We start from the raw sequence: 24824 nt of genomic DNA, 5'->3' as shown, positions 1-24824 counted from the left end.
GAACACCCATGTTAGGCAGAGTTGACTGATACCACACACATCTACCTGCACTTCCTGCTGGAACGAGGCTCGAACCTGCCACCTTCCCAGCATGCCGTGCTCGTGCAGACGGAACTCGCGAGTGTTGAAGGCCGCCTTAGCGTCAAGGCTAGGAATCTGGTCAACGATGATACCGTTTGGGCTCTAAGGGTAGTGATATCAAACTAATTAGTTATATCGTATATTGAGGATGGGAGCCACTTGCTAATTACATGCAGCAAAGCTGACCACACCTTTCAGCGTGTTGGATAACAAATATTTTATTTAATTGTTCAGGTGTTATATGTTTCCGTTTGTGTGTCTATGTGTTTCCTTAAATGGGATATAGGACCCAAAGGCGCAAACACGTTATTTTTTGTCAGAATGGACTCCCTTAGATGTATCAGGCTCAGCTGTCTGTTGGTTCGAATCCCAAGGGGATCCAAAAATATGATGCTTTCTGTGGTCTTGGGATAACGTCTGTTGTCCTACATGACTTGATACCGCGTCGAGATACCACCTTGTAACCAACGTATATATCCAAGACACTTGCTGCTGTTACTGGTTAACTGAGAGGTTGACAGTGACTGTAAATTTAACACACCACCACATCCACTTGGACCGTCCACGGAGCCCACGCTAGATCCTCATCTAGGGCCACTACCCGGTACTTCACTGAAACAAACATAGGGTGGTCACAACCGACGGCTACAACACTGCACAACAGCGATTTGTCTGAATGTTTCACATGTCGGGAAATAATGACCTTTGTGCCACTCACCTGTCGGGATGGATTTGTCTGTGTGACCGCCATGCGAGTGACGATGTGTGACTCACCCATGTGTCGGGGTGGATTTCTCTGTCTGATTTACCTATGTGTGACGAGGTGTGATTTTTCTCTCTCCCTGTGTCCTATCTCACTGTGTATGTTGGCTGTAGAGTTGCTTTGTAGAGTAGAGTCTTTGCGTGACTCACCTGTCTGTGACGGGGTGTAGACTGGCTTGTCGGTCTGTACCATGATGTAGCCTGTATCACGCTGTATCAGGATAGTATCTTCTCTCGTCGATGGGCCTTCAGCTTCCAACACCAGAGAATCGGATGTTGGGTTTACGTCAGCAGGGGCCATGTTGAAGGTCACATTCTGGATACCATCTGAAGTTTATTATCGTGACATGGAGGCACCTAATCGCCAGCACACAGTCAGCGATCCAACCTTCACAGCCACCGAGGTTTCCACATGACAACATAAATTTGTTGTCCATGAATACATACAGCGGCACGGCAGGGATAATAGACTCGAAGAACGATTTGATATGCTACGAGTAGCTCTTAACATGTTGAATTAAATATGTTTTTGAAAGTTACGCTCAGAATATAACTGTTATTCTGTGACGGGGGGTCCAATAACAGGGTGTTATGCTACGTCACAGGGTTGATCATTGATATGGTACCTGTTCAAAGTGCAGCAGGTCTAATTCCAGAGAGACAATGATCCCCCATATGTATAGGACAGTTGTATGTGTGTGATCGTTGACAGTTCTATGAGTGTGATCGTTGACAGTTCTATGTGTGTGATCGTTGACAGTTGTATGTGTGTGATCGTTGACAGTTTTATCAACTGCAGGACACCGAAGATCAGAACTAAAGTGTATTACAACTTGTTAAAGTCTTCCGTCAGCAATATGCCCTAATCAAGTCTTGGTTTTCCAGCCTAGGCAACGATAATTGCCATAGAATACACCGGCAAACACAGCAATCACCCACTAATAATTTTTGTCCCGGATGCGCAAACTCTTTTCTGCCAGAAGGAACGATTGCGGTCAGCATGTAAACAAGTAGTGGTTTAAGTAATCACAGCTTTATTCAGCTAATGCCCACCTTTTTGGAAGAACAGAGTTTGGGTGAAGAAAGGTTGGGTAGAGTCCTCATCCCTGACTTTGAGCGTCACATTGAGTCCGCCTGCCTCCACCCCCGTGGCGCAACACATCAACGTCGTGCGCTGCAGGAAACGGACGTGTTTCGGCGCCACGGTCAGGATCACGGGTTCCTGGACGCTGCAAAGAGTTATTTAGATCATCCGTTGTGGTTGTCGCACGTGTGTCTGGTTTGAATGCAACATATTATGTTTGAAGAATGAACTTTGTACTTAGAAAGGCATCACCGTGCAAGGGTGCAAGGGAAAGGGACACTTCTAAGATATTTTACAGATCTTGGTATAACCATGGATTGATGGACATAGATCTAGGTAGCGTCACTGACTGATCGACGGAGATTCAGGGAGCATTATGGACTGGTGGGTTGAGTGAGTGAGTTTAGTTTTACGCCACACTCAGCAATATTACAGCTATATGGCGGCGGTCTGTAAATAATCGAATCTGGACCAGACAATCCAGTGATCAACAACATGAGCATCGATCTTCGCATTTGGGAACCGATGACAATGTGTCAACCAAGTCAGCGAGCCTGACCACCCGATCCCGTTAGTCGCCTCTTACGACAAGCTGAGTGGCCTTTCATGGCAAGCATGGGTTGCTGAAGGCCTATTCTACCCCGGGACCTTCACGGGTATGGTCTGGTGGGCAAAGATCGAGTAACCATTATGGATTGGTGGACATTGGATTGGATTTTAGGTAGTTTAATGAACTAGTGGACATATATCTGGGTAGCATTGTGGACTCTTATACCATAAGAGGTTATACAGGAACATAGTTATACCATAACACGTAATAAGGGAACGTCACTACTGTCAGCTAATGACACCAATGACGGCTAAACCAAACAACCAAATGACGTGAATGTGAAACACTGAGGCTTTGCAATATTACTGGTAAATATGTATATCCCGGTAAATATGTACATCTCGGTAAATATGTATATCCCGGTAAATATGTACATCTCGGTAAATATGTATATCCCGGTAAATAGGTATATCCCGGTACAGATGTGATTACCGCGATATGGTTCTGATTTTGGTGGTTACTGAGTCATCCCGAGTAAGGATCCTTCGAATTATCTGACATCTCTCTCTCATCTCTTCCCTCATAAGTTGTGACTAGTCGTGCCAAAAACATCTCCTGAACATCTGAACTAGTCGAGATCAAGCTGGACCACCTCAGACATGCCTATCTTCCCAACCTACAACGAATACCCGCCTTCCTTTGTCAACCAGACCATCAAGAGCACCCTCCATCCAACCACCAAGAGCACCAGACAACAATCAGCTCCCTTCACCATCAGCATCCGTACATTGGATCAACCAGCCACCACATCCGCAGACTCCATCTAGAACAGGCCAACATCGACGTCACCTTCCAAAAAAGAAACACCATCCAGAACCTCCTGCAAGCAACAGGAGGGCCCACAGCATCCCAGAACCAGCAGGTGTAGTGTACCACACTGAATGTGACTGCGGCGACACCTATGTTGGCGAAACCTCCAGACCCCTCATCCATAGACTCAAGGAACACCAGACCTCAGCTAGATAACAGAACTCCAAATCAGCCATTGCCGACCACATCAGACATCATCCAAACCACACCATCAACTGTAACAACAGCAAAATCTTAGAAAAGAACCATTCAGACTACAGAAGACGCAAGCTACTAGAGGGACTCCCACATCATGAAGATTGAACCAGCGATCAACAGAGATGGGGGCTACCAAAGTCCACTCACATATCATCAATTGTTAAAATGATTCTGTACTTCAACCCACTTTGTTGTAACAACACTCTGCTGGCCTCCAGTCTCCTATATCCTACTTCTTATTAACTTCTGGCTTCCCATCAGTTTGTGTATATTAACCCCATTAATTGTATAAACAACTCATCGTATTCTCATTTATTGTAACAAAAATTCATGTGTATATTCCTCCACAAATTTATTACCCTGTACCTTTTGCTTGACAACGACATTAGTATCTTTGTCGAAACGTCGCACTCACTGAATGAAAGAGGTTGTATATCCATAAATCATAATCCCCATTCTTCATCTACATAACTTCTAGAATGCCTATCAAACATGTCAGAGTTAGTTGTGTTGTCTATTTTCACTTTCACACGAGAAACTTTGGATCGATTGAAAAGAAGGTCATTGTCAGAATAGGTTAATGAGACCCATGTTTCGGTATGATTGTTACAATACTAGTAATTCAGTTAAACATTCCACATAAAGGCGTGCACGACGGAAACGGGGAGCCTGAAAGTGTGGGGTAACAGTCGGACTATCACAAGACACATTGCAATATTTCTAAATGTCTCTATAATTATTGCAATATATGTCAATATCAAAATCAGGGCCATACCCAGCCCTATGAAACACCTACCTGACAACAACACTGCTTACCCACACTGCAACCATCAGATCAATGGCGGTGGCCACCATGTTGAATTGTCCCATGCTGCAGGACGTCACAGAGAAACACACAATGAGAAGGTCAGATCTACATCACAACACGAGATGGCACACAGTAAACAATGAGAGGAGGGGCGGGGCGACTTGGTGTCTTGAGATAACGACGGGTCATGCTACACATTCTGCAAGTACGTAACACTAACTGGGGGCCCGACCCAGCGAGAGATGTGTAAACATTTTCTCTGGACCTGCGTTGCCTGTTTCGAATAACAAACACTCGCACGCACGCTCGCACGCACGCACGCACGCACGCACGCACTAACCCTTTGTCTCTGAACTTATGTATCTTTGATCGAAACAAAACGCAGTTTAAAATGAACAGGAACCCCAATGAGATGTGGTCTTGTGGAAAATCTAGATTTGATTCATACGCGTTTAGAAAGGTTTGTGCCTCAATGACCGTGACACAGACTACAATGAAGACTATGTCTCATATGTATATGGTTTGACGAGCGGGGAATTTCCCTTCCCGTTGACTTGAAAGGCAGGAACTAAGCACACTGGGGTCCGTCTTGTTGGCACATACCGCCATTCCCGGAAAGGACATAATTGTTTCATCACTGTAATGTAACCTAAGACCATGTGACACAATCAAACCATAGCATAGATATCAGCACCATATTTGTTGCAAGTCAGTCAGGTGTTGTTTTATGAATCATGGCGACACTGTTGGAAAACTACATCGTATTGTGGCGTATAAAGTATGATCCTCATTGTGGTGGACATCCAGTGAGTGGGGGAAAACAACGCGCCCTTGAGCAGTTGAACTGGTGAACTGGATAGCGGCGCTAAACAAAGGTCTAGTATAATAATGTGCAGTGAGTTCATCTACACATCAACAGATTGGGGGCTTTCGTGTTTTCAACTTCTATCACATGTAAAGTTCCAGTGTCAGGAGAAGTTGTGACCGTGTTGAGCTACCGGTGATTCTCATTTTATTAATCATTTCACAGACTGTCATAACCATTGTCTTTTTCATTAAAACCATTGACAGAAAGAAACGAACACGTCCGTCCAGTGCTGTCCACTATTGAGGATGTAGCGATGGTATTCCCTGCAGAGTTTTCTCCCATCGGCGTATCAGGTTCCTGTGGTTCTATTGTTCTCGACATACTCGACATCTATAGGGCATACTTTCCGAGCGGAGAGTTATCGGAACACATACCCAGGAGATGTCGAGATGTCGACCACCAACACATCTATACAGTATTGATGGGTGACCGGAAACGCAGATGACAGAAGTCAGTGCTCTGGGATATTTGGAAATAGCATTTCTTTTTGTGTAATGGTCCTCTGTAGAGGCAAAGGTCAAGGTCATATATTATCAACGAAGATAAGAAACTAAATGTACTTTCCAGACACCAATATGGTGATTGACGTAGTGTTTGTGCTAACCTTGGGCGGGGCATGGTGTTCTCCGAATATATTGCAAGATGGTGACTTCGAGGCTGGAAGTCCCTCAACGGCCTGGACGTGCACATGCGACATGACTTTGTCCACAGACAGCCACACCGGAAGTCACAGTGTGAAGGTTCACAACAGGTAGACTCTTGTAAACCACATAGAGTGTTTTGCTGTGGCAGTAGATTGTGCTCAGGTTTCCAGTGACGTAATGTCACTGTAGGTTTCCATACTTACCTAATGTGCTGCTGGTGCACACCTGCAGTGAGTCTGTCTGTAGACGAGACGCCGGTGTGTCAGTGTTGTAAGAGTTCCATTGTTTCCCACCACTGCCTATCATAGAAGGGAGAGAGTATTCATGTGTTCTGTGTCTGGAATTAGTTTCATACGAACATTCAAAGGGTAAACAAATAAACAGGCAACATGGAGGATGAAAGTTTGATTCACGTGACCACATTATGAGTCCTCCCACCGTACATCAAGCTCTACAGATTTCTGGAGGAGAATTTTCTCTGCCTTATACACTTCAGGGCCACTTGCACAAATCTATATCAGCGCTACAGCTATCTTAAGCCAATGTTGGAGAATGGGAGTTTCAATTGTTGTAGCAGTAAAACTGGCTTTGTGCAAGTGGGCCCAGGGTTTTATAGCAAATGACCTTAACGTGGTGGTTTTGCGGTGCTCTTCTAATGTGCCAGTGACACTTGTAACTTAACACGGGACAGTGTCCTGACTACTGGACAATGAATATAACAAGTCTTCCATTCAATGTATACCAGCAATAATGTTTACGTGGTGATCGGCTTATCTTGAATAACGGTAAATCGGGATAACGGGAGATAAATAGACAATATTCAGATAAAAAGATAAGATAGCATTCGGAAAATCGTTCACCAAGCAGTTGTGTTAAACCATTCAGTCATTATAACTGAGAAAGTAATTATTCTTTTTCTAGTGTTCATATACTTGAATCGGTTGTTGGGAATAAGTGCTACAGGAGTAGGACAGGTCTTGTTCAGCGTATTCGTGACCATCCAGCACCATGCCTGTCACCGATCTATTCATGTCATTTTCATCACTTTTTCATATCTATTTCATCATTTACTTCTTTCCAGACGAATTAGCTGATAACTGAAAGCGGCTTTTCTCTGGCTCCGACACATTATGTTGCCGGAAGTTCATTTATCCTTAGTCAAGTATATGATGCAGAATGTGTGCGTCCCACGGTCGAGAGGATGTGAAGGTAGTCTGTACGTCTTTTGTATTGGTTTCTTTTGTTCCGGGTGTCGCTTGTTGTGGTAGTTATGTCATGAATTAATGAATGAATATTATTAAAAATGGGTGCACACACTAAATATGGCTGCAACATTGAATCTCTGTAACAAGTAAATTCGCTCTTCTGTAGACGGTCGAAATCCTCAGGTCCTGCGCAGGTGGTCCCCGTTCAGCCAGGTCACAGATACACCTTCAGTGCCTACGTCAAACTGTTGAACCAACTACCAGGCTACTTGTACCATGGCGTCAACATCAACGTAGACATCGTGACAACACAAGGTAGGACTTGGTTTCACGGGTAGCACAACCCATAGAACATAGGATTTCATTCACAAGTAACATAATACACAGAACATAGTAGGACTTTCATTCACAAGTAACATAATAAACAGAACATAGTAGGACTTTCATTCACAAGTAACACAACCATTAAAACAGACTACAGCCTGCCTCCTTTAAGTTCCTTAACCCACAGAACGGAGTAGGACTCGCCTTCTGAAGTAACACAACCCATAGAACAGGAAAACAGGTGATGAAAGGTGGGAGTTGCTGAGAGGACCAAAATGTACTTTTAATAATACTTTTTAAACGGATATTTAGAATCTAGATTTTGATTAGGTGATGTGTTGTTGTTGTGGTCAGACATCTGTGGACAGCTACACATTGTTTTACACCACTCATTACCATCTGATTAATGTGTGCCATGTTTGTTCCAGCTTCCATTTTCTACGAAGACATTCAACAATGTATTCGTTATCAGTTATTATCAGAGAAACTTCTATAAAGTGTATAAACTTCAGCACTGAGCTCCGCAACCTAAGGCATTTGCTCATGTGATGTCCTTATATGAAATGTGTTGTTGCTCCTACATTCTCCTTTCACTGAAACCCAGAGACGGAGACTATTCCTCCTATTCAGGGAATATTAAAGCGAATATTTAGCCATTCAAGATATCTTCTGAACACAGGAAGACATGATCACCACAAAATGGGCAAGTCTCCCTACATACAGCTTGGTACAGGGTGGCATCTGATAGGAGGGGACTATCTCATACCTAACAGTAAGTGTGTCAAGACGTCTCCTTCAGTTTTTACAGTACAACTGAACTACTGAAATTGAGAAGTTCATTTAAAACGTATAGTTTCTTTAGAAATATGATCCGAGCGAGCAGAATGCTTTCAGTGACAAAAACAACGAATGGCTTGTTTTGTGAACAATGCCAAGTCGTACATTACTGTATCTGCAGTACGTAAGCATCGACGATATGAGAACGTGCAGCTTCTGTAGGGCATAACGAACAACCATAAGAAGTCACAAAGTCCGACAGCGAATCAGCCATCGCTGATCACATCCAGTCTAACCCCAATCACCTCATTAACTGGGCCGACATCACCATCCTAGCCAACAACCAAAAGGACTTCACCAAACGCAAACTCACCGAAGCCATTCATATCAAAGCCTACCGTCAACCGAGATCAAGGATATTACATTCCATCAGCTTATGGTGCACTTCTCCAAGCCCTTGTTGTCTTTGTTAGCCTCACTATATATACTTTGCCAGTACTGTATGTTTCACAGTGGAGTCCTGTGAAGGTGAGGCACCGGTATTTAACACTCCAAAGAGAGTACCGCTGTGGTCGCTTAGTGCCGTGTCATCTGGGTTTTTTTGCTGGAATATTGCTGAATACTGCAAAAACGTCATACTCACACGCTCGCTATAAGGGACAGGGGACAATGTAATAGCGATATCTTAAAACAAAAGTAAATTGTACCAACACAAAATATCTATTTCAGACACCAAAACGTTTAAGGTGTACATTGAAATTGATCAACCACAAGTAAACTACCTCCTTGACTCGGCCATATTTGAGGAAATACCCCCTCTAAACAACTTCCGGTCTGCAGCAGACGACAGAATAGAGACACTGAGGAAAGCAAACGTCACTATTAAGTACGTATCCATGATGACAGATGTCTGAAGTATCTAATTTTTTGTTGTTTTAGATAAAAGCAAGAATGCGAAGAATTCTCACACACTTTGTTTCACATATGCCTTTTGACTGATGACTAAATATTATTTATTTAGAAGAAGGACCTATTACATGTTTACCAACTCTTAAACATGTAAAAAACATAAGTGAGTTGAAACAGACATTGATGAAGTGAAAAAGTACTTTCAAGACAAATATCAATGTTAGCACACCAATGCTGATTGATTACAGACTCTCCAGTTCAAAGATCGATCCACGTGGAGTAACTGTGGATGTAAGTACGTTTTAGATCGCGTGAGGCAGTTTGTTATCTGTGTCAAATGAAATGGACATTGCTGGCATAGTGTTCATGGGAACATCGTTGTAATGACATCACGGAAACATTTTATAGTCAGTTGGATTCCAAACTTGTCAGCACCAAACATGTGCTTGTGTGCTTCACCCAATCTGTAAATAGCCAACACCTGTAACATTTCCAATGTCCAACTGGCTAGAGGACAGATGCCTAAAATACGCCCTGAAGCACCCACAATCATTACTTGCAGCACCCTCCCCAAGGAGTGTCATAAATGGCAAGAACTTGCCAGAATTATTTCTTGAAATACTGTTTTTACAAAATACTTAAAGTATACCAAGGTCATGACACTATTAGATTTTCAGTTCACAATATTTGAATAGAGCAATATACACATGAAAGGAGCTATTGCAAATGAAACTTACTGAAAACCCCCCATATATGTACACTTTTTGTCAATTTGAACCAGAAAATGTCCACCATGTGTTTATAGAATGTAAACGTGTAAATGAATTCAGGAGACAAATCGAATATATCTTAATCAGTATATCACTGTAGATATTGTGATCACAGATTTTGATATTCCCCTTCGCAATAGCTCCTACTGTGTACTGAGATCACAAAGAAAAATAATGCTCTGCCGTCATTCCATAATATATAATCACTGTATCGCGGTCTTTATATTAATGTATAGTGTGACGAAACCCTGTATTAAGTTGAATCCTGTACAATTTATGTGGTCTGTGTCTGTTTGTCACGGACATTGAGGTAAAAATTTAAAGTTAACCCGCGAAATTAACCTAAATCTTCTATCACGCAAATGGGCCCATAAGAATTAGTTTTCAAACTATATGGTATATGGAATACACGTTTTTATTTTGGGAGGAATGCAGTATTTTCTTCAATAAATCTCATTGGAAGCCTATGATCAAATCTATATTGGAACTATATTTTGTTGATTAGTTACTCTACAACAAAAAAAAATTATATCTATTTTGTTTGATCACCTCTTTATGTGTTATTGTCTTAATTAAGGTGTTATTGTTACAATTGGATTGTGCTTCTGTTTCACATATATATGATTTTAATCTCAGTTCACTGTTGCCGTCAGCATGGTAATTCTAGTCGACCACATGTGGTTGAGCCAATGACCCTAACGCAGGGGTCGTTACCGCTGACAGTACCGTGACATATGGTATGACCAACCAGAAATCATCGAGAATTTAAAGACTGTAAGTGTTTAAAAAGATTTTTTCACTCATTACTCACGTATTAAATGTGAATGTCAGCAGACAGTATCTCCCGATTCAAAGACAGGTGAACAGTTAGTACTTTGTCAGGTCACCAGGGGCAGCAATGCAGACTTCAGTGCGGCTCGGCATACTACCGATCAAAGAAGTTAGAAAGTCGTGGTCCATGCTGTCCCAATATCTGACTATCTCTTCTTTCATTTCAGCAATATTTGTCAGATTTTTCTTATTTACACTTTCCTTCATATGTCCCCATTCATTTTCTATTTGATTTACCTCACGGCTATAGTTGGCCAATCAAATAATGCCACATTTGGGGTCTGAAACCAGGCCTGTGAATGCTTGCAACGACGTTTTGGGTCGTGGTCCTGCTGGAAAATCCAAACATTTCCAAAGAACACGTGAGCAGATGGAAGTAAATGTCCCCCGAGAATGTCTGTGTACTGCTCACAGTTCATATTCCCTTCAGATACACAGAGGGGCGTTGCACAGATATGCACAGACTGATACAAAGGTTTTTCAGTGTATTTGGTCCAGCCTTTCAGTGTATTACGAAACAGTCACATAGAACTTTCATCTGAGAAAAGCGATTGTGCAAGTTAGAATTTGTATGCTATAAGCACCTGTTCCACCTTCGCTCCTTTTGTTTAGGTTTCAATATCGGTGACACAATTCCTCGACTTTTCTGCCAACCCACTGCATGCATCTTAGTTCTAATTGTCTCCTTACAGACAGACACAGTTCCTCTATTAATCATATCCAGTTTTCTAAACTCTTCCGTTTGGTTTTAGAAACAAGAATACCAAACCGCCTCCTGTCATAGTCAGTTTTCTGGGACTACCTGTGCCTCACTGGAGCCCAGTGACTTAAAGTCAGTTTCTGATGTCGTTGTTATAATACTCTGAAATCAACTTCCTCTTCTCTAAATCATCCACATTGAGGATCACTGAAAATGTCGTCTTCGGAGAAGTAACCAAAGGGGAATAACTCTTCATAAACTAATGAACAAGGATTAACGAATGAGACCAAGCACTTGATAAATGTCCATGGGTGTTTATACTATAACTCCAGTTTAACAAATTTCTAAAATTCTCAATAATTTCTGGTCATACTACAGTTATCTCACGTTTTAAATCTTGTCTTTTGTCAGTACTCACTGTACACCCCTTACGAAAGTTTTGGTGGATATAAATGCATATTTTACGAACTCTTCAGTACAATATTCACCGCTGATTTCCACTCGCAACTGTAGAATAATGTATTGCTGCTTTATATAAATTTCATAAAATCGTTATTCATGCATAATATTTCTATTTGTACACACCCGATCTGAATGTACACTGACTGAATTGAAGTGAATAAATAAATGAAAAAATGAAAACAAGAAACGTTCATGACAAGTCCACAACAAGTTCTGAATGCAGACCCGGTAAATATTGATAATAGAGATTATAATGCCCGTTGCAGTATAGACCAGCAGCCATGACGCCTTTGCAACATCATTCCCGACCTTTGACAGACAGCAGAAGACTGAAGTAATGTTTGACTTTCAGCTGGAGCAGACATCCAGCGAGTTCATCATCGGCTCAGCTGTACACGCCGATATGCTAGTTGATTCCAAATACAGAAAGTACCAGAACTATTTCTACAATAACTTTGAGTGGGGTGTCCTGGCCAACGGTCTAAAGTGGAAGGCCACAGAACGAGTGGAGGTAGACAGATAATTCTCAGTATCACAGACAACGTCAGCACGTCCGGAGTAGACAGTCTTGTTATAACCCGATATACATCAGCTTATAATTAAGTATTGCTTTATTGTTTCAGTACAACAGAATTCACTAACATTGTGGATGTTTAGTTGTGTAAATATAAATTGTACAACATTCATTGCATACTCGTCAAAATAGATTCTCACAGAAATATATTTATTTTCATGTCACATGTTCCAGATTCCTTGGAATTTCAGGCAATTCTATAGTATGTATGTACTCTTTCATCTTGCTATCCGTCTAGATCTATCGACCAGGTGTAACAACCAGGTGTGTCTGTGGATTGCTTTTCTGCAGAGCACTTATTTTGGGACCTTGTTTTGGACCTGAGTCTGTAATTAGTGCGACGAGCAAATGTGACAGACGTCGGGCTACGATCCTGTCATTGGGTTATACTCATGTCATCCTTTCAGTTTGTATATGTACAGATTCATCTGTCAGGTACTGAAGAAACTCAGCGCGAAACATTTGCAATTTTGTTAACATCTCACATTCTTTCCATCTGATCTTGTTTTATTACACGGATGATGCTATATTGTTGTTTTATTACACGGATGATGCTATATTGTTGTTTTATTACACGGATGATGCTATATTGTTGTTTTATTACACGGATGATGCTATATTGTTGTTTTATTACACGGATGATGCTATATTGTTGTTTTGCGAGACTTTCACAGATGTATCTTATGTTCGTGAGATTCTGCGGTACATTCCATGAGGCTTAGAGGCAGGTTTCTTTCCTCAGGGACAACTTCGGTACTCGCGGCCCTTCACCGCCATTGACGCACTCCTCAAACACAGGTATGTCCCTCACAGAGAGGAGAAGGGTGTTGCATGGGGTGGTGGTGCATGAGTGACGAGGAAACTTGGGTGGGTAAGTGAGTGAGTGACTGAGTAAGTGAGTGTTTTGTATGTTCTAACAATGACAGTTCTGTTCCACATACCGGAGGCCGTATCGAGTCTCGATCTGATATAATGGTGAGCACTATCAATGATTATTTTTCATAATACCCACAACTAATCATCCTCAGACATGTAACCACTAAAAGCTTTGGCCTTTCGCCGAAAACCTTCGGCCACCAGGAATACCAATACCAGCCTGAATCAGTTCATCAGCTGTCATTTCTAGCATCTTCTCTTCACTTGAATATGACACAGTTGACATGCTGTTTGTGTTAGCAACCATTTTAGAGAATAATGTCAGCTTACCCTGATAGTCTACAACTCACAGAAACTCACAGTGACAGGGTTTGACGTGCTTACCCTGATGGTACACAACTCACAGGAACTCACTGTGACAGTATTTGACGTGCTTACCCTGATGGTACACAACTCACAGGAACTCACCGTGACAGGGTTTAACGTGCTTACCCTGATGGTACACAACTCACAGGAACTCACTGTGACAGTATTTGACGTGCTTACCCTGATGGTACACAACTCACAGGAACTCACTGTGACAGTATTTGACGTGCTTACCCTAATGTTACACAACTCACAGGAACTCACCGTGACAGGGTTTAACGTGCTTACCCTGATGGTACACAACTCACAGGAACTCACCGTGACAGTATTTGACGTGCTTACCCTGATGGTACACAACTCACAGGAACTCACCGTGACAGGGTTTAACGTGCTTACCCTGATGGTACACAACTCACAGGAACTCACCGTGACAGTATTTGACGTGCTTACCCTGATGGTACACAACTCACAGGAACTCACCGTGACAGTATTTGACGTGCTTACCCTGATGGTACAAAACTCGCAAGGACTCACCGTGACAGGATTTGATGTGCTTACCCTGATGGTACACACCTTACAGGGACTCACCGTGACAGTATTTGACGCGCTTACCCTGATGGTACACAACTCACAGGAACTCACCGTGACAGTATTTGACGTGCTTACCCTGATGGTACAAAACTCGCAAGGACTCACCGTGACAGGATTTGATGTGCTTACCCTGATGGTACACACCTTACAGGGACTCACCGTGACAGTATTTGACGCGCTTACCCTGATGTTACACACCTTACAGGAACTCAATGTGACAGTATTTGACGAGCTGATTCCTCATTGCAGTATGTTTAACGTACACTGAGTGGGCACCATCTCGCCTTCAAAGTATTAAGTATTAATGTTACAGAAAGAAGGTCAAAGGCCACAATATATTTTGGGACGTTGTGAAGAACATCCCAGTCTGGCAGTACAACAAGACTGGATCTGAACTCAGAGCCCTCATGGCCAAGCGAATCCACGAACTGGTGGGAGGCCTCAAGGGGAAGTAAGCATAAGGTTTCATAATCGTTTGTCCTTTTGCTCGTTCTGGTTTCAGCAATGGAGTTTACGTGTACTGGCGTAACGGCTTGAACAAACTCTGTTTTTGTCAAGTTTTTAAACAGAAGGCATAAACATGAATACTTACTTTAACGACATTTATTTTTTTTCGAAAGTTGCGTTTCTTTTGCTATTCAGTATAGTTGTTTCAAAATGTTTGTAATGACGGAGACTGACTAACCCACTCCTGGGTGATTAATGTGTCATCTATACTACCGGGGCGGACAGAAAACGTACCACTCTTTTCATATGATTACATACATGGATAACTGTGTCCCTAGACTCCAGCACTGGGACGTGAACAACGAGAACCTTCACGGAGACTTCTACGAACAGAAACTCCAAGACCCTAACATCACCATGTGGATGTTCAGGGAAACTCACAAGGCAGATCCAGCTGTCAAACTCTTCCTCAACGACTACAACATCGTCAACAGCCATTATGACACATTCGTAAGTATAGAGGCTGCTCCAGTCTAATGCCATCCTCGATATCTCGATAAGTCTCCACTATACCCTGGACGCATCTACGGCTCTGCCAGATAAATTTATTACCTCCCTTGACTGTCTTTTGATCCAGTCAGGTGTCTACGCTGGTAAGTTGAGCGAACCAATCACAACTCACTTTCGTTTTTTGAATTATCTAACCGATTATACTTGGCAACAGAAACCATGCAGAGGTTCTCTGGAAGAGGTAGAAGGCGTTCTCGCATATGTTGTTTTAAAGTTTCGGACCTGTCAATTTTTTTATATGATTTCCCTAAAATCTGGAACGCACTGCGAGCAAACCTTCGCAGTTGCGACCGCTATCTTTGTTGACACTGGCAAGCTCGGTTTTAACGGCGGCCTAGCTGATTGGCTACTGTGAGAAGGCGGAGCCAACAAAGGGAGGTAATAAAGTTATCTGGAAGAGCCGTAGATGCGTCCAGGGTATAGTGGAGACTTATTGGAACGTGTACCCTGGAGATATCGAGCATGGTCTAATGCGTGAGCCATCTTTACACGGTACAAACATGTCTGAGACTGTCCGTAACTTGAAATATCAGGGCCCAAACTCTCACAAACGTCCGTATTGCGATGCTGCCTGGAGAGTTAGGAACAAACCATGTGACTCGTCAACGTGGAATGTGCGTAAATCCTTCGCTAATCTGTGCACGCAGGCGTATCTGGACCAGGCCAAGAGGTTCCAGGAAGCCGGAGTTCCTGTTGGTGGTGTTGGGATACAGAGTCACATGACGCCTCCGGTCGACATCGCGGCCGTCAAGGTCAGTGGTTTAATATACTCAAAACGAATAACATGCACTAGACGGGGACACTCACGCACACACACACGAGCGCGCGCATGACATGCCATGCTGCCTGTTAAGGTTATGGGCGCATGATTTGTCCTAACAGGTACCATTTTTCTGCTGGGTGAACAAAGACAAATTTGTATAACCTCATCCGCCTTTGGGAACATGTATTTAGTACAAATCTGTACATCTGGACATATGTATGTCTCTATGTCTACAGTTCCGTCTGGACCAGGTCGCCAAAGCAGGTCTTCCCATCATGATCACAGAGCTGGATGTGAACACAGCGGACGAACAGGAGAAGGCACGCATCTACGAGGACCTCTACCGTCTGTACTACAGGTGGGAGGTGTATACTGGTATGTGGGGTCTCATGGTGTAACCCATAAAGGTCTTACCATGTAATGCGTTTTGTGCATAGGTTAGTTTTAAGTTTGTTATACACTTCTCATCCACTAAATTAAGGACGCGTTTGTGGTACTTTCTTCATTTTACCTCAAGCTGACAATGACTGTCTCTACAGCCACCCCGCCGTTGAGGGAATAGTACAGTGGCACTTTTGGAGTGGGGACATTCGGAAACCTCAGGCCGTGCTGACAGAGGGACCGGACGTCACGGTAGGTCAAGGTCACAACCATATCGGCTGGGATTTGAGGTGGAGTACACTTTCAGATCGACTTACTAGGCTTCTTGATATGCCAGAAAACGTGGATAATTGTTGGTTGTGTGATTCTGAGATCAGTGAACGTCTTGTATCCTGATCACACAGTTGACAACGGAACCTTCTGCTCCGCTCCTCAGAGACATCTATTCTCCATTCAGCACATAACAAAGCTGCATCCTTGTAGAAAGGTAACCGCGATGAGAAGATAAACCTCTAGGTATTATTACTTCCTTAACATTCCAAATTCTCTGTGGTTGCAGCCGAACGCTGCTGGCAAGATAGTTCGAGAGTTAGTGTGGGGTGACTGGAGAACCAATCAGACACTTCCAATATCACGTGACCAGGACGTTAACGTACGGGCCTTCAAGGGAGAGTACAAGCTGCGAGTGAAGCATCATGGGAAGGTTATCCGGGAGGAGGACTTCACTCTGGGTCAGGCAGGGGTGGACCTCACTGTGTCTCTCAGCGGAACAGGTGTGTGTCGTCGGTTTCAGATGGTGACTGGAACAGTGCTGTAGTTGTGGTTGAAGTGGTCACTTCTCGTGCGGTCCCTGGTTAGATTCCACGGGTACATTCTGTTGATCCCATCTGGAGTCTAACGCCACGATACTGCTAAACTGTGACCACAGCGGTGAACATCTATACTGACTATACCTCACTGTGTCTAAGCGGAACAGGCGTGTGCGTGTGTGTGTTAGTGCAGGGTAAGATACTAAGACCTTTCTTAGGGGAAATGAAGTTAAACTTTTCTTGTAAAGAACACCCAAAGAAATATAGTTTTAATCTAGCATCCCTACACAGGCGGCACGGACAATTTAATCAGTGGCTATCAATAAATGTCTCTACAGTTTCCGCTTAAAAATGAATCAGACGTTTAGACTGTTCATGGCAGCAGCACGTGGAAGATTGTGCGTGCGTGTGTGTGTTTCAGGTACTCTGCCCCACGTGACCCAGATACTGATCGGATGATGAACACAGATGGGCTTAGTGTCGTCATGTTCTGTAAAAATATGGACATTAAACCTAAAACATCCACATTAATCACAGTCTAGTAATGGTGTATGTTTGAAAGTGTTTATTGTTTACACCTGTACATGCGCACTATCGAGTCATGAAATGTCTTACAGAATATGGGTGCAATGTGTGAAGCCCATTTCTGGTGTCCGCCGGCGTGACATTGCTGGAATATTGCGGCGTAAAACTAAACTCACCCCCTCACTATTACACACACAACAACAAATCGAAAGCTTGGTCCAAGTCCATGGCCGACTTCAAGGATTATACAATTCAAAGCCCACACAGGATCACCGATACAGCAGTGTCTGTCTAGAAACCTGTGCTAGTTGATAAACCTATCTAAGGTCAAATGTCAATATCTTTATACCACGATAAGGATTAGCAAATCTATCTAGAAACATTAGCACTGGTACTGGACCTTCACGCACCTGCGTCCGACATGTTGCCTATACTTGTGTTTGTCCTGTGCATCATCGGGGCATGGTGTTCTCCGAATATATTGCAAGATGGCGACTTCGAGGCTGGAAGTCCCCAAAAGGCATGGAGCTGTTCGTGCGACCTGACCTTGACTTCAGATAGCTACACCGGAAGCCACAGTGTGAAGGTTTACAATAGGTAGTCTCCCAAACTAAAGATACTTGTAACACTGTAGATATGATCTATTAACGATTGAGGTGCCTTTGCCTGTGTTTTTGACGAGTGCCACAAGTGGGGCATGATATATGCTCTCCATTTTACGAACACCTAGAACCGTTAGTAGTTTATTGATGATGCAAACTGCAAACTGTGTACTAAAGGTGTAGACGGAAACAAGTAATGGACAGATTTCAGATCAAATTCATTCCTCGGAGTAACGTCTGGTAAACCAGAACCAACATCTATCGACCACCATACAGTGAGAAGTACAGACTGCTGTTTACAGACACCTCGGAGAAATTTGTGTACAAATGTTCGCCATTGACTCTTTTGCAGTTTAATGTTTCCTATTGTATACTGGCTAAAACGTCCACATATATATTTCTGTACAGTTGTGAGGTACATATACTAAAGAAAAGAACAGCTAAAGAAACTCTGGCTTTTTGTCAAGTTTAAAAATAGAAAACATAAACATGAACGCTTACTTTTATGAGATTTCATTTTTTCGAAACTTGCATAACTTTTGCTGTTCAGTATATTTCAGTTCTCAGTAAACACTCTCGATCGGAGAAGGATGTGATGAGGAAGTCAGCTGACGTCATATACAGATTGCTTAGTATCATATTGTTCCTTCCACACATTCTCTGGTTGTACTGAATACTGGATGTGATAGTATCATATTGTTCCTTCCACACATTGTCTGGTTGTACTGAATACTGGATGTGACAGTATCATATTGTTCCTTCCACACATTGTCTGGTTGTACTGAATACTGGATGTGATAGTATCATATTGTTCCTTCCACACAGTGTCTGGTTGTACTGAATACTGGATGTGATAGTATCATATTGTTCCTTCCACACATTGTCTGGTTGTACTGAATACTGGATGTGATAGTATCATATTGTTCCTTCCACACAGTGTCTGGTTGTACTGAATACTGGATGTGATAGTATCATATTGTTCCTTCCACACATTGTCTGGTTGTACTGAATACTGGATGTGATAGTATCATATTGTTCCTTCCACACAGTGTCTGGTTGTACTGAATACTGGATGTGACAGTATCATATTGTTCCTTCCACACATTGTCTGGTTGTACTGAATACTGGATGTGATAGTATCATATTGTTCCTTCCACACATTGTCTGGTTGTACTGAATACTGGATGTGACAGTATCATATTGTTCCTTCCGCACATTGTCTGGTTGAACTGAATACTTGATGTGATAGTATCATATTGTTCCTTCCACACATTGTCTGGTTGTACTGAATACTTGATGTGATAGTATCATATTGTTCCTTCCACACATTGTCTGGTTGTACTGAATACTGGATGTGATAGTATCATATTGTTCCTTCCACACATTGTCTGGTTGTACTGAATACTGGATGTGATAGTATCATATTGTTCCTTCCACACATTGTCTGGTTGTACTGAATACTGGATGTGATAGTATCATATTGTTCCTTCCACACATTGTCTGGTTGTACTGAATACTTGATGTGATAGTATCGTATTGTTCCTTCCATACATTGTCTGGTTGTACTGAATACTGGATGCGATAGTATCATATTGTTCCTTCCACACATTGTCTGGTTGTACTGAATACTTGATGTGACAGCATCATATTGTTCCTTCCACACATTGTCGAAAACGCTGTGAAATACCCATGTGATAAACAAGACGCAAATGAAGGTTATGATAAGTATGACGTTTCCTCCAAACAACAACAAATACTGCCTGTAACAGGTGACGTTTTTTCCCGGGAGGCTCCGTCCAGAGTTGCCTGGAAATGTTGTTAGAATAATTCACTTGTATAGCGCATGATTTCCAGCCCTTTCAGGTTAAATCTGTGGAAAAGAATTAATGGCTAAACAAAAATGTTTTAGAGACTTCTTGAAGGACTGAACACAGATGCGGTGTCCATTCTAGAGTCGACAAGCGTACACAGAGAATGCATTTTCAGAGACTTGAGTAGACGTTGATGGGGTGTAGAGTTACTGCGTGGTTAGGGGATCTGAAAGGTCTTGTGAGCAGGTACAGATTAAGAAGGTCTTTGAGATACTGCGGTGAATTGTATTTCCGAATCCCTGTTCGTCCCGGTGTTGTTAGAACCATATTCGTTGTTGTGGGTCAATCGTCATAGACCTGCATCAGTTTATTCTTCCCTCACATCAAAGTGACAGCACTGGGTACTGTTACAGGAAGTTCAAATACTCAGGTCCTGCGCAGGTGGTCCCCGTTCAGCCAGGTCACAGGTACACCTTCAGTGCCTACGTCAAACTGTTGAACCAGCTACCAGGCTACTTGTACCATGGCGTCAACATCAACGTAGACATCGTGACAACACAAGGTAGGACTTGGCTTCTCGAGTAGCGCAACCCATAGAACAGGGTAGGACTTACTGTCACAAGTAACACAATCCACAGAACATAGGAGGCCTTCATTCACATGTAGCACAACCCACAGTAGACGGGAGGTCTTCATTCACAAGCAACACAACGCACACTTATTGGGATGTCTTCATACACAAATAGCACAGTCCACAGAACATGGGAGGTCTTTATTAACAAGTAACACAACCCACAGTAGATGGGAGATCTTCATTCACAAGTAACACAACGCACGCTACTTGGCAGGTCTTCGTTCACAAGTAACACAACCCACAGAAGTTCCAGTGTCGATTTTCAACAAAGACACTCAACACTTTGTTCGTTATCATTTACTTGAATATAAGCTTTCGAGGAAATATTGTAAACCTGTGGACATTCCCTCTCTTGCTTTTGGGTTAAGTGAATATCAAAGTGAATATTTAGCTGTTAGAGGAATAAGCGACTGTTGAGGCAAGGTATCCTTTGTATACAGGAAGACATCACTACGACACCATGGGCAAGTCTCCCTACATACAGCTTGGTACAGGGTGGCATCTGATAGGAGGGGACTATCTCATACCTAACAGTAAGTGTGGTACCACGTTTTGTTTGCAATGGAACTTATGTGAACAAATCTTTCTCACCAGATAATTTCTTTGAGTAGCATTTAGAAGTCGGTGTGATGAACAATGAGTAGAGTTCTATGGATATACAACTTCTTTAATATTAATATGATTACCGTTTCGGTGTAGCCATTTGCTTGGTAACAATGGAACGTATGTGAACAAATCTCTGCCACCACCTGTCGTGAACAGAATATCATAAAAATATAGAGATGAAGATTACAGTCACCCTGGTATTGATGACTCGTATCTGTGATGTCGTCTTTGGAGCCAGACATGAAGTTTACTGGGTATATTTCCGGTTGCATTTCCAGGAGATATCTTCCGAAGTATAGGAAAAATTTAACATCAATTTCAGACACCAAAACGTTTAAGGTGTACATTGAAATCGATGAACCACAAGTAAACTACCTCCTTGACTCGGCCATATTTGAGGAAGTAGCACCCCTACAAAACTTCCGGTCTGAAGCAGACGACAAGATAGAGACACTGAGGAAAGCAAACGTCACTATCAAGTAGGTATCCGTGGTGACAGATGTCTGTATGTATGTATAATATTTATCGTACACCGCCTAAGATTGACATTTACAAAGATCAGCGACAAGATGTTACATCGAGCATGTACTCCGAAGTTCATTTTGATTGGAACACATATTCAAAACGAACATATTAAATTGTATGGAACTTATGTATATGCCCTATGATGTGGTACCAAACAAATAGTAATCATTTTACGATATTGCACATACGCTTTGTGATCGCATGTCAACATTTTAATACAATGTCTCTTTCATTAATAGATTAGCCGGCACAGATGTCGATCCATTTGGATTAACTGTTGATGTAAGTAAAGCTCGAAATAAGATAAGAGGACATTTTAGAAACCATTTTAATAATCTTTATTGATATGAGCGATGGTTATTACATGCGATTGTCCCCCGCCGTGATATTGCTGGTGTCCCCCGCCGTGATATTGTTGGACTATTGCTAAAAGCCGCGTAAAACTAAACTTATTCACTCACTCACTTTGTTGAAAAGAACAAACCGAACACATCATGCATTCTCGGGGACACATATTTCATGATGAACTGAACTCATGGATTAGACAATACGGGTAAAACATAGACGGTTTCTTATTTGACTGTACATATTTAAGCCATTAGGTTGTGTTTGTCAGCTGGAGCAGATCTACAGCGAGTTCATCATCGCATCCGCTATAGACGCCAAGATGATCGTTGACCCCAACTATAAGAAGTACCAGGACTTCTTCTACAAGAACTTTGAGTGGGGTCTGCCCTCTAATGCCCTCAAGTGGACTGGTACCGAACACGTTGAGGTACAGCTCTATGTAGGGAGTCCTTCCTAGACAATACCATAGAACAGTGTAAGCCAGGTTTACAGGTAACTTCTTTGCGTGGCATTATTTAAGAGTTGTGGAGTAATATAAGGACAAGCTTTATGGAATAACAATCTCTTTATTCAGATAATGCGACGTTTCGATACATATTATTGTATCGTTGTCAAAAATCTATATTGAAACATCATCTGAACAAAGAAGTTGTTAATCCATAAAGCTTGTCCTTATATAGGTTTACAGATCTGTACAAATAATTGTAGAGGGCTGCAGATAACAGTGTGACAGTCACTGTCAGTGCCAGTATAACACAAAGGCAGAAGCTGCAGCAAGAAAGGCAGACTTACATGACTGGTTAGTCTGACTGTCCAAGGTGAAGTGGTTTACCCGCAACTGGAATAGCAACACAAATTTGACCTCTATTTTATTTTTTTTAAATGTATGTAACATGCTAGGTTAGCATGTGCTGGATTATTCCGGCTGTTCTAGAAGTTTTCAGATTTGCCTTGACCTGAAGTCTAATACACAGTAGCTAGCACTATTAAATCTTAACAGAAACAATCTTGGTGTCATACAATAACGACACTTTTCTAAGATGTGTAAAAGTACCAGACAAACACTTGACGTTATGTGATTAGAGCATTCGTTCTTGCACTACTCAGTCTTGAGTAAGGTGTATATGTTTCCTACACGTAGATGTTGCTGCTTGTACAGAAAACTATTCCTGTGTCGTACTTTTCTTGTTATCGCTGGCTGCAAAGTACCACCCAGGCGATCTGTCGTTATACGAGTTTGTTCACAGGGACATCCAAACTACTCAGTCCCATTCGCTGCTGTGGACGCCCTCCTTCAGCACGGGTCAGTGTGTTTAGCTTCTCTCTTTTAGCAATATACCACCAATATCACGGCGGAGGACACCAGAAATGGGTTTCATTTAACTCTTGTGGAGAATCAAACTCGATCATTTGGTGTGACGAACGAACGGTGTAGCCACTATGTCACCCCACCGCCCCTTCAGCACGATCAAAGTCCTTCATGCTGTAGTGGTCGCATGATGCCAGGTGTACAGATTCTTTAAAGCCACTTGGGCTACTTCTTCTTGTGCAGTGACGTCTTGGATAGGGATTCCCAAAACAAAGTTTTATGGTACAGGCAGAATTCTAAAAGACACCCACTTTTTCTAGTGCAGACCTTATATGATCTTAAGAATGATTATGGTTCTGTTTTTAAATTCTTGTGAATTTGCAAACCTGGTGTCATCTCCCCAATGACTTTATATATTGTACCATGATGTAACGTGTGTTCTTGCTTCACAGGAACGGGATAGCACTCTAACTTGGAGGAGATGGCTTAGGGGGCGTTGTTCTGAAGTAACATGGTACTTTTGGCCACTTCATACTTTCAAAATACATAATTATTATCTTGGTTAAACATTCATACGTCATTGTACATTGGAACCGTGTTTCAGGAAGAAGGTGAAAGGTCACAACATCTTTTGGGACGTAAAGAACCATGTTCCCTCATGGCAGTACAACAAACCTGCAACTGAACTGAAGTCTCTCATGGCGAAGCGGATCCAGGGCGTGGTGGGGGGATTGAAGGGGAAGTAAGTTGTGTGGCTGCATCCCGTAACTCTTGGGTGTTAATTGCTGTCAGCTTGTCAGTACTCCCTATCTCTGTGCGATTATGTTGGTCTCTGTGTGACTATGCTGATCTCTGTGTGACTTTGTTGATCACTGTGTGACTTTGTTGATCACTGTGTGACTATGTAGATCATTGTGTGGCTATGTTGATCTCTGTGTAACTATGTTGATCATTGTGTGACTATGTTGATCACTGTGTAACTATGTTGATCTCTATGTAACTATGTTGATCACTGTGTGACTATGTTGATCTCTGTGTAACTATGTTGGTCCTACGTGTGAGATAGGTAACTAAATGCTGGCCATATACCGTTACATGTACAGATATGACGTTAGCCGCATAACGTTACATTAATATAACGGAAGCTTTAGACAGTGATGTATCTATTGTGTAACCCTTTTAAAATTCTACAGCACATTACGTTTGCAATATACAGCAAATTAAAGTTAGCAAGACATTAGGAT

General features: G+C 42.3%; 2 protein-coding genes across 2 annotated transcripts in view; one reads left to right on the top strand and one right to left on the bottom strand.

Moving 5' to 3' along the window:
- LOC137273108 (complement C3-like) overlaps positions 1–4400 on the bottom strand; it is a 33742-nt gene extending 29342 nt beyond the window's left edge. Inside the window, exons 1-5 of the mRNA XM_067805564.1 lie at positions 4342–4400; positions 1897–2072; positions 994–1170; positions 623–693; positions 46–183 (exon numbers count right to left, since the gene is read on the bottom strand). Of these exons, the coding sequence (XP_067661665.1) occupies positions 46–183; positions 623–693; positions 994–1170; positions 1897–2072; positions 4342–4400 (621 nt within the window). The remainder of the gene's footprint in view (positions 1–45; positions 184–622; positions 694–993; positions 1171–1896; positions 2073–4341) is intronic.
- A 1396-nt stretch (positions 4401–5796) lies between these two features.
- The window catches only part of LOC137274737 (uncharacterized), a 28339-nt gene continuing 9311 nt past the window's right edge, over positions 5797–24824 (top strand). The window contains exons 1-21 of the mRNA XM_067808078.1: positions 5797–5972; positions 7237–7385; positions 8074–8166; positions 8901–9057; positions 9329–9371; positions 12196–12354; positions 13160–13215; positions 14564–14701; positions 15036–15207; positions 15915–16019; positions 16267–16388; positions 16570–16663; positions 16971–17207; positions 18110–18342; positions 20572–20720; positions 21233–21325; positions 21721–21877; positions 22163–22205; positions 22540–22698; positions 23519–23574; positions 24185–24322. Coding sequence (XP_067664179.1) covers positions 5797–5972; positions 7237–7385; positions 8074–8166; positions 8901–9057; positions 9329–9371; positions 12196–12354; positions 13160–13215; positions 14564–14701; positions 15036–15207; positions 15915–16019; positions 16267–16388; positions 16570–16663; positions 16971–17207; positions 18110–18342; positions 20572–20720; positions 21233–21325; positions 21721–21877; positions 22163–22205; positions 22540–22698; positions 23519–23574; positions 24185–24322 — 2729 coding nt within the window. The remainder of the gene's footprint in view (positions 5973–7236; positions 7386–8073; positions 8167–8900; positions 9058–9328; positions 9372–12195; positions 12355–13159; positions 13216–14563; positions 14702–15035; positions 15208–15914; positions 16020–16266; positions 16389–16569; positions 16664–16970; positions 17208–18109; positions 18343–20571; positions 20721–21232; positions 21326–21720; positions 21878–22162; positions 22206–22539; positions 22699–23518; positions 23575–24184; positions 24323–24824) is intronic.

Source organism: Haliotis asinina, chromosome 2, assembly GCF_037392515.1.
Source record: "Haliotis asinina isolate JCU_RB_2024 chromosome 2, JCU_Hal_asi_v2, whole genome shotgun sequence".
Classification (NCBI taxonomy): Eukaryota; Metazoa; Mollusca; class Gastropoda; order Lepetellida; family Haliotidae; genus Haliotis; species Haliotis asinina.
Note: the sequence above shows the minus strand (reverse complement) of the source record. Positions and strands in the feature narration are given on the sequence as shown.